Source organism: Lepus europaeus, chromosome 13 (genome assembly GCF_033115175.1).
Source record: "Lepus europaeus isolate LE1 chromosome 13, mLepTim1.pri, whole genome shotgun sequence".
Lineage (NCBI taxonomy): Eukaryota > Metazoa > Chordata > Mammalia > Lagomorpha > Leporidae > Lepus > Lepus europaeus.
In genome coordinates, this window is record NC_084839.1 from 910,615 (window position 1) to 926,064 (window position 15,450).

At 49.4% G+C, this 15,450-nt stretch overlaps 1 protein-coding gene across 4 annotated transcripts in view; it reads right to left on the bottom strand.

Moving 5' to 3' along the window:
* Positions 1 to 15,450, bottom strand: part of MYT1L (myelin transcription factor 1 like) — a 153,098-nt gene that overhangs the window by 113,118 nt on the left and 24,530 nt on the right. For all 4 annotated transcript variants that reach the window (XM_062210119.1, XM_062210118.1, XM_062210121.1 and 1 more), the window contains exon 4: positions 10,111 to 10,466. In XM_062210119.1, coding sequence (XP_062066103.1) covers positions 10,111 to 10,466 — 356 coding nt within the window. The remainder of the gene's footprint in view (positions 1 to 10,110; positions 10,467 to 15,450) is intronic.

The following is a 15,450-nucleotide window of genomic DNA, read 5'->3' on the forward strand; positions in this document are numbered from 1 at the left end:
CTGTCTCTACCTCTATCTCTCTGCCTGGGCCTCTGTTTCTCGCACACAGGCCGACATATCTGGACCACCTCGAGTGTCACTGGTATGCTGCAGCCGGTGCTGGGACCTGGGAGCGGGATCAGGAGTGGGGAGGATCCATGGAAGCTCTGGCTCTCTGCTTTCCAGGAGGGTCTGAGACGACCGTGGCTGCTCACACATGTTTTCTGGGCTGTGAGGCACTTAGTAGGTCATCAGGGCCCTTCCTTTCTGGCCAAGCATTCTAGCCCGGCAGAGAGCTGGACCTGCTCCAGAGTACCCACGAGGCAGCACCACTGGCTGGTTGTCCTCAGGTCGAGGCCCTCAGCTTCAACCTGGACCCTCACAGCCTCTGCCTCCACTCTGACTCCTAACTCTGACCTCTGCAAGGAGCCATGCCCTGCACTTTCCACGCCCATGTCTCTTTTCTCCTCGTGTCCTAACGGACTTGGGAATCCACAGAGCTCCTGTGTTCCCACGTAGTGCTGTGCCCTCAGCACACGTGACGCACATGGGGCTCTGAAACAAGCTGCCGCCCGACGGGGACTCAGCCCTGACACCATCACGTGTCTGCTGTGTGCAGGAGGGGCCTTTGTTCAGGGCCACCAATGAGCAGATCACGCCCGAGTCACCCCCAAAAGCAACCGTACGCGTACGTCTGTCCAGGATTTTCCTATGCTACAGCTTCCTTAGGCTGTGACAGGCCGGGAAGGTGGCTGAAGCACAAGTGCCAGGACCCAAATCTGAGGCCACCCTGGGGCAGGTGAAGCCAGGTGACTCAGGCGACGCAGGACAGCCAGCGCTGGAGCCACACCTCGTCCAACAGCACACTGCTCGCTGGGCACCAGCACGTGGCAGGTAATGCTGCTAAGGACAGAGCAGATTCAAACAGCAGACCTACTATCTCACATGTTTGATTCTGCGTTATTGCGAGAGAAAGATCGTCTCTTGTACTTGATGCATGTGCGCGTGTTATCTGCATTTGACACGGACATCGCCATCTCCGCGTGTTTTCCGGGTTGTACCGAGATGACTGGCAATGCAGGGGATATAATTACAGACTCTGCTTGTGCGGGGGAGGTGTAGTGTTGATCACGACTGGTGCCCAGAAAGGGGAAATTTGGCGCCACTCCCAATCGTGCCAGCACACAACCTCCCTGGAGCAGGTGAGGTGGCTGTGGGGAGAGGTGACCGTTCAGTGGTCAGATCTCACCCCGCTCTCCCGCCTGCTCCCGCCGAAGCCTCGCATACTAAGTGGCAGCTCTGTCTCCATATGGGCCTCAGAGCTCCTTGCTTTTCTGCTGACTGCAGGAGAAAGCTAATTCTGATTTTCACAGTCTGTCTGCAATTCTGCCGGCTCCCCTCCACGGGGCGTCTCCCGTGGACGGCACAGAGGCTCATCAGTGTGGGGAGTGTGGTCCCCAAGGGAGGCAGCACACGCTGCCTGTCACTTCAGCTGTCTCCTTTCATAGACATGCAAGGCTGCTTGTCACAAATGCTCAGGGTGCCTCTGTAGCGCAGGCCCAGTGTTGTCCCCGCCTGACAGAAATACCATCAGGTGGGGGCGTCGGGGAGGAGGGGTTTTCAGCAAGCAGGTCTGCCCCAATTTCCGTCAGAGTGAGCCGAGTTGCCGCGTGGAAACGCCTCACACACAGAACCATCTCAGATTTCTCAGGGTCGGCAGTGAGGACACTGCCCCAAGTCAGGACCAGCAGAGGCCACGGTGAGAGCAGTGAGGCCTGAGCCTCCAGGGAGAGTCCAGCAGCCCTCCTGCCACAGCAACTCTGACAGAGGACAAAGATGCCCAGTGCGCTCACGGATCAGAAGCAGCCCTTCCCTGCTCCTGCCGCTGGGCTCCGGACTCCTGTCTGACCAGTCTCCTCTGCTATGCCTGGAGCAGAAGGCGCCCAGCAGGGTTGTTCTCGCTCATCCTCAGACAACGCAGGCTACCTGACATGAGGAACACGCTGCAGAGAGGAGAGGCACTGCCTTTGACCTCACGCCTTGTCTGAGACAGTGCTCAGAGTCAGTAAAGAGAGGCAAAGAGGGGACTCTGCTTCCCACCGATCCCAGCACAGAACATTCTGAGGGAGGGCTGTGTGGCCAACGGGGCACAGCACATGGAGGGACCGTTCAGTCTGAGACCCTCGTGCTGCTCTTCCATGGAATTTTCATTCCTACCTACCGAGAGAAGCATGTATTCTCAAAGGATGTGTGCACACACACCACACACACACAGGGTATACACACACATCACACACACACATACACACACAGGGAGCATACCCACACCACACAGATACACAGGGTGTGTGCATACACCACACATACACACACATGGGATGTACATACCACACATCACACACACACATACACAGGGTGTATACACACCACATACATACACAGGCTATGTACATATACCACACTTAAACACACATGAGGTGTACATACCACACATATACAGACACGGGGTGAACACACACATCACACATACACAGAGTGTATACACATACATACACAGGGTATGTACACATACCACACATATAAACACATGCTGTGTACACACTACACATACACACAGACACAGGGTGAACACACACATCACACATACGCACACATACACAGGTTGTATACACACACCATATACATACCAGGGGGTGTGCACACATACCACATATACACACATAGGGTGTATACACACTACACATACATACACAGCCACAGGGGGGTATGTACACACACCACACAACACACACACAGGGTATGTACATACACACTACACATAAACACACAAACACAGGATGCACATACACACAACACATATACACACATAGGGTATGTATACATGTCACACACACACAGGGTGTGTACACAAAACACATACACACATAGGGTATGTACATACATACTACACATACACATACATATACACTGCACACATACATGCAGTGTACACACAAACACCACATTTATATACACACAATGGGTGTGCACACACACCACACACAGGGTGTATACACACACCCCCCACACATACACATAGACACAGAGTGTGTACATACACACCACACACAGACACAGAGTGTATACACACACCACACACCTGAGATGTGTAAATACACACCACATATACATACACAGACATTGGGTGTATACACCATATATACATACAGAGACATAGGGTATGTAAACATACCACACATACACACACAGGGTGTGCAAACACACACCACACACACAGAGACAGGGTGTGTACACATACACCACACACACAGGCACATGGTATGTACACACACACCACACACACAGATATACCATGCACACAGACATGGGCTGTACACACAGCACATAGACACAGCATATGTATACACACAACATACACATAGACATGAGGTATGTACACACTCACCATATACACAGACATGTGCTGTTTCATACACACCACACACAGAAATGGGCTATATACACACACCACAAACACAGACACATGGTGTGTACACACACCATACACACAGACAAGGGGTGCATACATACATACCACACACAGAGAGAGACACAGGGTATGTACACACACACACATTGCAGACACACCAACGTGTTGTTTTCACATACACCTGGAGAGATTAAAAGATTATTCCTGTTACTGGATTATGAAAATAGACCATAACTCCCTGGGCATTATCACACAGCTTTTGGTGCACACTTCTCAAGTCACAGGTATCCAAACAGATAGGTTTACATGCACCAGATCTGCTAAAAGAAAAATCTAGAACCACTGAGCACACCTTTCGGTAGGATGACAAGGGAAGCTGTATTTAGTAAATGTGGAATCAGACCATTACTATGTATTTTGGAAATGAAATCCTTCAAGTAAAAACCAGCCTATGACAGGTCAACTGTTAATAATCATACTCTTTAGTTAAATATGAACTTAATGTAAACTGAGTTAGTCAGATAGAGTTCCTGTTGTTCAAACAAGCAGAAAGTGATACAAAAGACCAACCAAAGTCTGGTTCCACATCTACCCTTCAGAGAAAAATGGTTTAATCCTTGTGAGTCTGTTTCCAACAGGTAGGATAAAAGTAGGACAGTCCTGCTCCTGCCTGTCTTATGTGAAGATCACTGTTCTCCCCGGTACAATGAGACAGGGACAGTCCTGCTCCTGCCTGTCTTATGTGAAGATCACTGTTCTCCCCGGTACAGTGAGACAGGGACAGTCCTGCTCCTGCCTGTCTTATGTGAAGATCACTGTTCTCCCCGGTACAGTGAGACAGGGACAGTCCTGCTCCTGCCTGTCTTATGTGAAGATCACTGTTCTACCCGGTACAGTGAGACAGGGACAGTCCTGCTCCTGTCTGTCTTATGTGAAGATCACTGTTCTCCCCGGTACAGTGAGACAGGGACAGTCCTGCTCCTGCCTGTCTTATGTGAAGGTCACTGTTCTCCCCGGTACAGTGAGACAGGGACAGTCCTGCTCCTGCCTGTCTTATGTGAAGATCACTGTTCTCCCCGGTACAGTGAGACAGGGACAGTCCTGCTCCTGTCTGTCTTATGTGAAGATCACTGTTCTCCCCGGTACAGTGAGACAGGGACAGTCCTGCTCCTGCCTGTCTTATGTGAAGATCACTGTTCTCCCCGGTACAATGAGACAGGGACAGTCCTGCTCCTGCCTGTCTTATGTGAAGATCACTGTTCTCCCCGGTACAATGAGACAGGGACAGTCCTGCTCCTGTCTGTCATATGTGAAGGTCACTGTTCTCCCCGGTACAATGAGACAGGGACAGTCCTGCTCCTGTCTGTCTTATGTGAAGATCACTGTTCTCCCCGGTACAATGAGACAGGGACAGTCCTGCTCCTGTCTGTCTTATGTGAAGATCACTGTTCTCCCCGGTACAATGAGACAGGGACAGTCCTGCTCCTGCCTGTCTTATGTGAAGATCACTGTTCTCCCCGGTACAGTGAGACAGGGACAGTCCTGCTCCTGCCTGTCTTATGTGAAGATCACTGTTCTCCCCGGTACAGTGAGACAGGGACAGTCCTGCTCCTGCCTGTCTTATGTGAAGATCACTGTTCTCCCCGGTACAGTGAGACAGGGACAGTCCTGCTCCTGCCTGTCTTATGTGAAGATCACTGTTCTCCTCGGTACAGTGAGACAGGGACAGTCCTGCTCCTGTCTGTCTTATGTGAAGATCACTGTTCTCCCCGGTACAATGAGACAGGGACAGTCCTGCTCCTGCCTGTCTTATGTGAAGATCACTGTTCTCCCCGGTACAATGAGACAGGGACAGTCCTGCTCCTGTCTGTCATATGTGAAGGTCATTGTTCTCCCCGGTACAATGAGACAGGGACAGTCCTGCTCCTGCCTGTCTTATGTGAAGATCACTGTTCTCCCTGGTACAGTGAGACAGGGACAGTCCTGCTCCTGCCTGTCTTATGTGAAGATCACTGTTCTCCTCAGTACAATGGGACAGGAACAGTCCTGCTCCTGCCTGTCTTATGTGAAGATCACTGTTCTCCCCGGTACAGTGAGACAGGGACAGTCCTGCTCCTGCCTGTCTTACACGGTGAATGTGAAGATCACTGTTTGTCCCTGGTACTGAGACAGGGACGGTCCTGCTCCTGCCTGTCTTACACGGTCAGAGGGAAGGGAACGGATTCTAACTGGCACAACACACTAAGAAAGCTCCTCACCTGCCTGTCTTTCATGGTCGGTGCAAAGATCAGCAGTGAGGCACACCAATGTACCACTGGAATGCCCAGTCTTAGTGCTGTTCAGGTCTGTGTAGCTGCAGTCCTGGAGGCCTTGGGAATGAAGTAAGTCCTTACTTCCCAAGTTGCACAGGAGGGCCTCGACACCCTTCCCAGTTCCAACTGTAACTACGTGGCGCATTGTGTAAATCAGTGTTTAAACACAATCTCCATGACCTCCACAGTGCAAAGTACAGAGTAGTGAAAGACCACGCTGGGTGAACGCAATGCTGCCCCCTGGTGCCAGCAGTGACCTCATGTGCTCCACGGGGCTGCTCTCAGCTCAGGTTTTCTCCTGGGTTCTGTCTGCTGTCCCCACTTCTTCCACATAGGACCAGCAAATCGTTTTTCCCACTGTGCTCCGTCTGCCTCGCTCTGCTTTTCACTCCCCACGTACACTGCTGCTTCTATTTGCTAGGAGAGAGGACTTTGTTGGTGGCCTTAGAACATAAAGTCATTGAGAGTGTTCAGATGAACATAAAAAACCAGACTGAAGATGGTGGTCCAGGGTTCTGGGCATCAGACACGAGAAATGGACACTTTCCTGCCTTTCAGAAGTGCACAATTTTGCCATGCCCACCTAATGGGAAGTGAAAGTCCACATGCAATACATGGACTATCCTATTCTGAGATTACATTTCTTGTGTCAAAGATGTTGCTTAGGGTCCGTAGTGTGATGTAGTGGGTAAGACCCTGCCTGGGACTCTGGCATTCCATGTGGGCACTGGTTTGAGCAAGTCCTGGCTGCTCCACTTTCGATCCAGCTCCCTGCTAATGCACCTGTGAAAGCAGCAGAAGACAGCCCCAGTGCTTAGGACCATGCAGCCATTTGAGGGAACTGGAAGAAGCTCTTGGCTCCTGGCTTCAGCTTGGCCCAGTCCAGGCCGTTGTGGCCTTTCGGGGAGTGAACCAGCAGACAGAAAATCAATCTCTCTCTCTCTCTCTTCCTCTTTCTGTAACTCTGCCTTTCAAATTAATAAATAAAACTTTTAAGAAAAGATGTCGTTTGTACAGCAGAAATGCACATTTGTTGATGTTGCTTTTGGCACTAAAGTAGCAGTAAGGTGACATAAAGCACGCTCAGCAGGGCAAAATTCAGGAGGGTGACAGACGCAGGCCTTTCAGAGCCTTATTTTAATACATTCTACATAACCAGGGGCTTGAGCATGTTGACTGCTCAATCAACAAAGCTATACAGTTGCTTTGATCTAAAGATTCCTGGAGATTCCTCCCCAGGTGGGCTATGAAATACCTGGGGAATGATCCTCCGGGACATCCCAACGTCTGCCTGAGGCTCTTGTAAGGAAGCCCTCTCCCCGTGACCATGACACAGAGGGCTTGTGATGGGATCTGTTCTGGGAGGGGCAGGGGAGCCTCTCATTTGACTTAGAAACCAAGCCAGACCTGATCAAGGCCACAGTGGGGGTCCCTCCCCCAGAATGCTGCTGCTTCCAAATGGCTTCCTGGGACCCAGAGTTTGTGAGAAACAGAGTGACTATCACCTGTCACGGCCATAGGTGCTTGGCAGATTGGGCCTGTGTGATGCTGGCAGCAGGCAGCCCAACCCCCCAATATCTCACGAAGGCCACAGCCTCCTGGGTAGACCAGTTGGCTCTTTGCATGTTCATGGAGTAGATGATGACAGGAGTTGTTAACTTTGGAGCCAGATGTTGGATGTCAACTCTGCAACAGGCACCCAGCAGCTGCTTCCTTCTCCCCGCCTGTGCTCTGCCACCTCTCGTGCCCTCACTTTGCAGCACCTGCATTCTCATGGGCTCTGGGCTGCACCTCTGCTGAGCACCTGAGACGAGGTCATCAGGCCAGGTCTGCTCGAGGCACCAGGAATTCCGGGACCTGCCCAGGAGGCCGTAGCCCACCGAATTGGATTTTTTTTTCAATAAAAATGTCTTCAGTTTTGATTTGTTATCTGGCTTTAAAAACAAGCATGTTCTAAATGCTCAAGTTAAATGGACAAATTTGGGGCTGGCGCTGTGTCACAACAGGTAAAGCCACCACCTGCAGTGCCAGCATCCCAAATGGGTGCCGGTTTGAGTGCCGGCTTCACTTCTGATCCAGCTCTCTGCTATGGACTGGGAAAGCAGTAGAAGATGGACCAAGTGCTTGGGTCCCTGCATCTGCATGGGAGACCTGGAAGAAACTCTTGGCTCCTGGCTTTGGACTGGCGAAGCTCCAGCCATTGTGGCCATCTGGAGAGTGAACCAGCGGATGGACGACCTGTCTCTCTCTCTCTCTCTCTGACTCCACTTCTCTGTATCTCTGCCTTCAAGTAAATAAATAAATCTTTAAAAAAACAGACAAATTCTATGCAGTCACAGTCCAAAGCTATTTCAACAAAGCTTCTGACTCCTTTTTCCAAATATATCACTTTGTAATTTTAGAGGTATTTAAAGTATGACCCTACATAACACAGGGTAAAGCACTAATTCTAGAAATGAAAGCAGAACCTAAAATTCAATTGAAACCCTTGGTTCAATGATGCCTATTTACAGATCCCACTTCCTAATCCAAACCTTAGTGTCCATGGCTTCCCCAACACCGGAGGGGAGTGTGAAGGGCAGTGCAGGCCACAGGCAAGCTGCAGTCACTTAGCAGCCTCAGCAACTACCGCTGCCACCCCAGACCACACCGGTAACGAGCGTCCAGAAACTCATATTCCATCACACAGCTCTGTGTGTTCATTCTTAACATCTCAGCAATGTTGATGGGTTGGGACAATTATATCTGCTTGGATTCTTATGAAGCCTGTTATACCTTCTGCACACTGTACTCCACAGTATCAGGATGAAAATATCTTGTGAAAATAAACTTTGGGGGCCAGCATTGTGGCACAGCGGGTTAAAGCCCTGGCCTGAGGCCGGCATCCCATATGGGCGCCAGTTCTATTCCTGGCTGCTCCTCTTCCAATCCAGCTTTCTGCTATGGCCTGGGATAGCAGTAGAAGATGGCCCAAGTCCTTGGGCCCCTGCACCCGCGTGGGAGACCTGGAAGAAGCTCCTGGCTCCTGGCTTCAGATTGGCACAGCTTCGGCTGTTGCAGCCATCTAGGGAGTGAACCAGCGGATGGAAGACCTCTCTCTCTGTCTCTATCTCTCTCTGTAACTCTGTCTTTCAAATAAATAAAATAAATCTTTTAAAAAATTACAAAATACAACTGTTTTAAAAAAAGAAAATAAATTTTGATTCACGCAATTTATTTGTGTGTATGGATTTGTAAAGATATATAGCTGTGTATATATGTAAATATAACTGGTAAACTGTTTTCATAAGACTCTTAAGCTACTCTAACAGTCTAGGGTTATTGCATAAAATACTGTTTTCCTAGTACAGACTATGAGGACTTGTGAGCACCAGTGCCTCGTGCCTGCACATGGAATCAGCAATCAATAACTCATGACTCCTTGACCTAGAGAGACTCTGTGCCCTGCAGAAATGCCTGTCCTCTGAGTACAGAAATGAGCTCCCCGGAATTCAGATTTGCAAAGAACATTGGAGCACAAGGGGAATGGTAGGAAAAAACACTGCCTTCACTTTTTCATCAAGTTCTATCATTTCTGCAACATAAACCCTGAGCCAGTGAAGACTAGATGCAGGCTGCTTAGAAAAGCTCCTTTCTTTCTAGAAAAGAAATATCTGAAGTCATATTTTGGAGTGTGACACCAACAGAGAACTGGACGTAAGATCCAGTGAATCTCACTTGAGTTGACCTCAGCATGCCACTACATCTGCCTCACTGCTGTGTCTCACAGTGTCAGACACCTGATGAGAAAACGCGGGTCTCTCCGACACAGGAGACAACGACAAGTCAGTCCTCTCACTTCCAGAGCATTTCTTTTCACCCCGATTACTCGACCGTGTGAAAGCAGAGCTTTGACTGTGACACCCGGAGCCCACTCACCCAGTGGATACATCCGATTGCACTCAGGACTTCCACTCCCCCGTGCAGGTGTGGGCTGAAGCTGCCCAACAACACTGTTCTAGCAGTCACTACTATCGCTCAGCTAAAGCAACCAAGAAATGCAAAATTGAAGACCGGCACCCTAGCTTAACTTTATGCACAAACTGTACTACGCTAATCCAATATGTACACCACAACCTCAGCACAGCCCTGTGATAAACCACTGGAATCACAGTTTGACTGAAATAAACAAAACCTAGTCTAACAGATGACCTGGAGAGATTCTATAACATAAAGGTCAAGTTTTCCTGAACAGTTAACCTTTTCAGCATATGTGACCATCGTTCAAGTGTCATGAATATTAACGGCAATTCACGTTGAAAAACTGACCCAAATCTCAGTGTAACACTTTACTAATATTTGAAAGATTACCATTTTCTTCCTCCTCCTCCTCGTCCTCCTCCTCTTCCTCCTCCTCGTCTTCATCGTCCTCCACGTCCTCTCCATCTTCATCATCATCGTCGTCGTCTTCCTCAATCTCCTCCTCCTCCTCTCTGTCCACCTCCTCGTCCTCCTCATCCTCATCGCCCTGCTCGTCGTTGTCCTCAGAGTACTCCTCCTCCTCCTCTTCCTCCTTCTCGTCCATGTCCTCGGTGGCGTCACTTTCATAGCACTCATCCACTGAGGAGCTGTCTGCCTTTACTGCAAATGGTTTTCTTTTGGGCGCAGGTTCCTGGGGCTGTTTATCTTGTGTTTTTCTTTTTTTAGCCAAGGGACAACCATATACACTGATTAAAAAAAAGGGGGGATAAAGGGAAGATCTGAGTTACCATCTTTAGAGTAAAGCAATAGGAGTTGGTCAAGATATTTAAGGCTCAGCATGGGCGTCACTGGTGTGAACGTTAGATAGATAAGAGCATATGCATTTCTAACACGCATGCCAAAATCGGTTCATGAAATGCTAAGACAGAGAAATTCAGCCTGCATTGTCTAGTCACTGGTAACATTTCATCTGTCTTCCACATCCTTGGTACTATAATTCCAAATCACATGGAAATCCTAGTAAAACCCATGAGGATGACTTAAGAAATACTTGCACAATATGCATCGCATGCATCTGACGATACAATCTCGGCTTCCTAAACGTTTTACCAAGTAAACACTATGTATAATGTACCTTTAAAACCAGATCTAGCTTTTGCATGCTATAGTAACACATGCACATTTATGTAAAACATTAAAAATGCATACATTGTGAAAGAGCTTCAGATATGTTTGAATTTGCATATTAGATAAAGTTTATACCACTAGATGCAACAGCCTACTCAAACAACATGAATTGTAAATGCTTGTTTTTGGTTTTCATGGAAGCAACTGCATAACTAAATATTGCACAGAACACTGTCAGTCTTGGAGACCACCAGTCCTATACTTAGCATTTGAGAAAATGACCTCTTATTGGTCATCAACACTAAACCATGATGAAACTGGTCCAAATTTGGGTAGGACCCTGACAGCAGGAACTCACACTGTTTCTGTGACAAAGGGAAATTTTCTAAAGGTATATTGCTAATCCAGCTTCCTTCTGCCTGGAGATCCTATGTATACTACAAGGAGTAAGGGGGGAGAGAAACGGAGGCAAGAACACTGTAGGCAAACACTCCCTTGTCTGGACTGTGATGTGGGATCTCTTACTGCCTGCCTCTGCAGGCACTCCTACAGACCCTGATTGGCTGAGGTCTGGATGGGGCAAGTCGTGAACCACCCAGGGTACACTTGTGTGGAAGACTCCTCTGTGCTGCACCTTGGGTGGTGCCGGGACTCAGAGGTGATGGGCACAGATCCTCACCCCAGGGCTCTGTGGGCCAACAGGGGACTCAGACAAGTCTGGGATACCATTTAGAACTAAGATTGACACTCACCACTGTTAACCATGTCACAGGCATTCAAGAACTACTTGTTGAATAGACAGTCGAGTGTGATAAACACTCTGATGAAAACATGGAGGGTACAATGAACGCCATGTTCAAGAGGAGAGGCAGTCAGGACGCTAGTGAGGTCTCCAGGAAGAAGCCAGGCTCCAGATGAGCCGCCAAGGATACACAGATGACATCTAGGAGGGTAATAACACGCTTCAAGCAAAACAACTTGCCAAAGATGTGGATTCAAGAAAGAGTGCAGTATGTTTGGAAAACTAAAGCATACACAAAACCCTACATGTGTAGGCTTGAATGTGTGAGGGTGAAATGGGAAAAGAATGTGAGGTAGGAGTTGAGTCATGGAGGGTCAGCCTGACCTTGTGAGCTACTTGGAGACTAGATCTTTATGTGAGATGTAGGGAGTTACATGAGCTCTTAAAAGTAAAGATGGCTGGCGCTGCGGCTCACTAGGCTAATCCTCTGCCTGCGGTGCCAGCACTCCGGGTTCAAGTCCCGGTCGGTGCGCTGGATTCTGTCTCGATTGCTCCTCTTCCAGTCCAGCTCTCTGCTCTGGCCCGGGAAGGCAGTGGAGGATAGCCCAGGTCCTTGGGCCCTGCACCTGCATGGGAGACCAGGAGGAAGCACCTGGCTCCTGGCTTTGGATCGGGGCGGTGCACCGGCCGTAGCAGCCACTTCTGGGATGAACCAACAGAAGGAAGACCTTTCTCTCTGTCTCTCTCTCTCACTGTCTAACTTTGCCTGTCAAAAAAAAAAAATGGTAATGGCCAGGTTTCAGCAGAAGAGCACAGGTAAGGTATGCAGATGGGGAGAGAGGACAGAGAGCATCCCATGTACCAGGCCGAAAGTTGTCAGGTCATTAGCCATGCAGCTGGGTACCTGTACTGGGGTGGGGGCACTGGGACCCTGGGGAGACTTCTCTGCAGGTTAGACCTTTGGGGAGCAATGGGGTATCCCTTCCCCAGTGAAGTCAGGAGCCAAGTGTGCCTATAGCAGGTGCATGCTGGGGAGGAAAGTGGTTCAGGATATGCTCAGCTTGAAAGGGGAGACATTTGAATCATGTGAGGTATTTGAACTGCTGAGGCAGATGTCACTGACTGAGTGAATTTGCCCAGCTGAGGGACCCAGCATGGTGGGTCTCAGAGGTCCAGTGAACTTGCCCGGGTCTTATTGGCTGGGGGACTTTGGACAGGTGTCCAACTGCACACTCCAGTCATCAGCTCTAAAATAAAAAGGCCCTCATCTGACAAGCTGTTGGAAGAAGGAATTGGAACCCACTAATTTAAAGAGGGCAGTGTGGTATCTGGTGCACACTACTCACTCACTGCATGGCAACGGCTGCTGTCTAAAGGCTATGAAGACGACGATTCACGGCTGTCGTTACACTTCAGGCATCCAGGAACACAGCACACAGCTGCTCCTTGCAGCTCAGGAAACGATCCGTTGTCCTGCTGGTATCTAACACCAGTATTTGAAAGACAATCTAAACAGATCACCTAGTGAAATGGAGTTAGTGAAACTGTTGCATGTCTTAGGGCACTATTTATTTCTGGTTGCTGGGGCATATTTCATTTCTCATTTCATTAGAGAGTGTTGCTAAACCCGGGCCCTGGTAGGTGCTGAGGTGCTACAATGCTAAGAGCTGGGGGCTCCGCTTCCATCGGGCTCTGTGACTGGGCGGTTCCCTTCTTCAATTTGCATGTCACTTGTTCACTGGTAAAATGAGGACAGTTAGGGATTTCTCAGGCTCTGTCAGTCCTGAAATATCAGGATGATTGGTCACCTGCCTTTCACATGTTATCATCCCCTAAACACACAAGAAAGACAAGAGCAGCAGTTGTTACATGCAGACTGAGCTGGAGAACACATGTGTGTCTACATCATTTTTCAATTGTGAAACAAGCAGATCTCTCAAGTTTCTTTTGTGGGCACCTCTTCATGTATCAGGGAGCATCTGAGCCAATCATCTTGAACGTAACACTGGTTGGTCCCTCTGCTCCGGCTCTCCTCCTCCACCTGACACTCACCGCCTGACAACAGTCGGTCTAAGTCCACACCAGCTGTTCTCCCATACGGTGGCCCTCTATCCGAGAGCACTTCTTTCAATGTTTTCATTCTGGATTTGTCAGAGTAACAAATCAGTAAGAGAAGCAACAAATAGGATTGCTCCTCCAGGTCTACCCATGGCTTCTCAATGACTGCTGAACTCTTCCCATCTCCTGTCTCTCTCTTCAGTTCACCAATATCTGATTTTGACACACTCTGCTCTGCACAACCAACACTTGTGATTTAAACTGTGAAATCATTCCAGATTGAAGTAAAGTGAACTGATTTTGTGCTCCTTGGTGGGGCTATTCTCGTCCACCTGGCAGTGGGAAGCTTCTCTGGATGCTACAGGGGCTCCTGTTCCACCCTCTCCTCCACACATACACGTGCACACATGCACACACACACATGCAGACACACACACACACTTGCTACCTATTTCACGAGACTCCCCTCTTGCTCAGATACGGCTCTTAAAATTGATGTTGTAATTAGGAGCAAGCAGGACTGGGCTTCACTAGGACTTGAGCAGCTGAAAATTTGGAAGACAGCATGTTTGGCTGTGAGGGCATCAGGGAACAGGGTCCCAGCTGTGACCCCCTCAGGAGGAATGTCTGGCATAGTATGCTTCTTCCTCAGGGGTCTTCTGAATGGTTCCTCTGCTTGCCCCTTGGGCAGCTGGAGCCACAGATAGTCTATGGCTATGCACCCCTCACCCCAGCTTCACGCCAATTTTCCTGCCTCCTGGAGATGCTCCCACTCCATCAGAACCGCCAGGGACAGGAAAGTGGAAGAGGATGGCGGGGAGAAAAGAAATGAGGGAAAGTAGAGAGCAGAGCAGAGTCCAGAGAGTGCAGGAAGGTGAGTGTGGAAAGGCAGGCATGGAGGAAAAGGAGAGGCAGCGGTTACCTGGGTTTCTGCAGCCACAGGCTGAATGTCACCATCATCAAACAGGTTTTGAACAACCCGGGCACAGCCAGGGTGATGTGAAGAGAACACCATGTCTGGAGCCCTGGTGTAAGTCACACTTTGTTAACACTGATTTTGGGCACCTGGACTTCCCGATGGGGCGGTGGTTTGGGTATTTGTATACTGAAAGGGTCATCAGGCCTCTTACTGTGCTAAATTTTAAATCATTAAAAAATTTCCTAATTGATTCCCTTCTCATTGTTGCAGCTTACTTGTGAAGTGTAAGTTTTACTTTATTGTCTCATTTATTTTATTTTATTTGCTTGAAAATGAGAGAGTGAGCGAGCAAGCTTGTTCTCTCTACTGGTTTACTCCCCAAACGCCTACAGCAGCTAGAGCTGAGCCATGGGGAACTCAGAAACTCCCTCCAGGGCCACCATACCCAGGACCCCAGCAGAGGCCCAAGCCTGAGCCGTCGGTGCTGCCTCCCAGGATGCTCACTACAGGAGGCTGGACTGGAAGCAGGGCCAGGGCTTGATCCCAGGCACTCAGACTCTGTTTTCCCTCTCAGCCCTCACGTTTACTTTCCATGGGGCAACACAATCCAAGCCCAAGACACACTTCTTCCTATCTGTGTTTAACCCAAGTGGCCTAAGAACCCATCACACCTGCTTTTGGTCCTCCTCTCCAGAGCCCTGGGGTATTTCAGAGTGAATCCTTGTGAAGCAGTTCTGGAACGTGAGTCTGGGGAGTTGGGTCCCCCTAAACTTGCATCCTGTGAGCTCCACACATCCCAGGAGGCATGGGGTGCCCCTCCCCCCACCATGTGGAGGTGGTGCAGTGGCAGCTGGAGGAGGCTCAGCCCTGCCTGCACGCACAC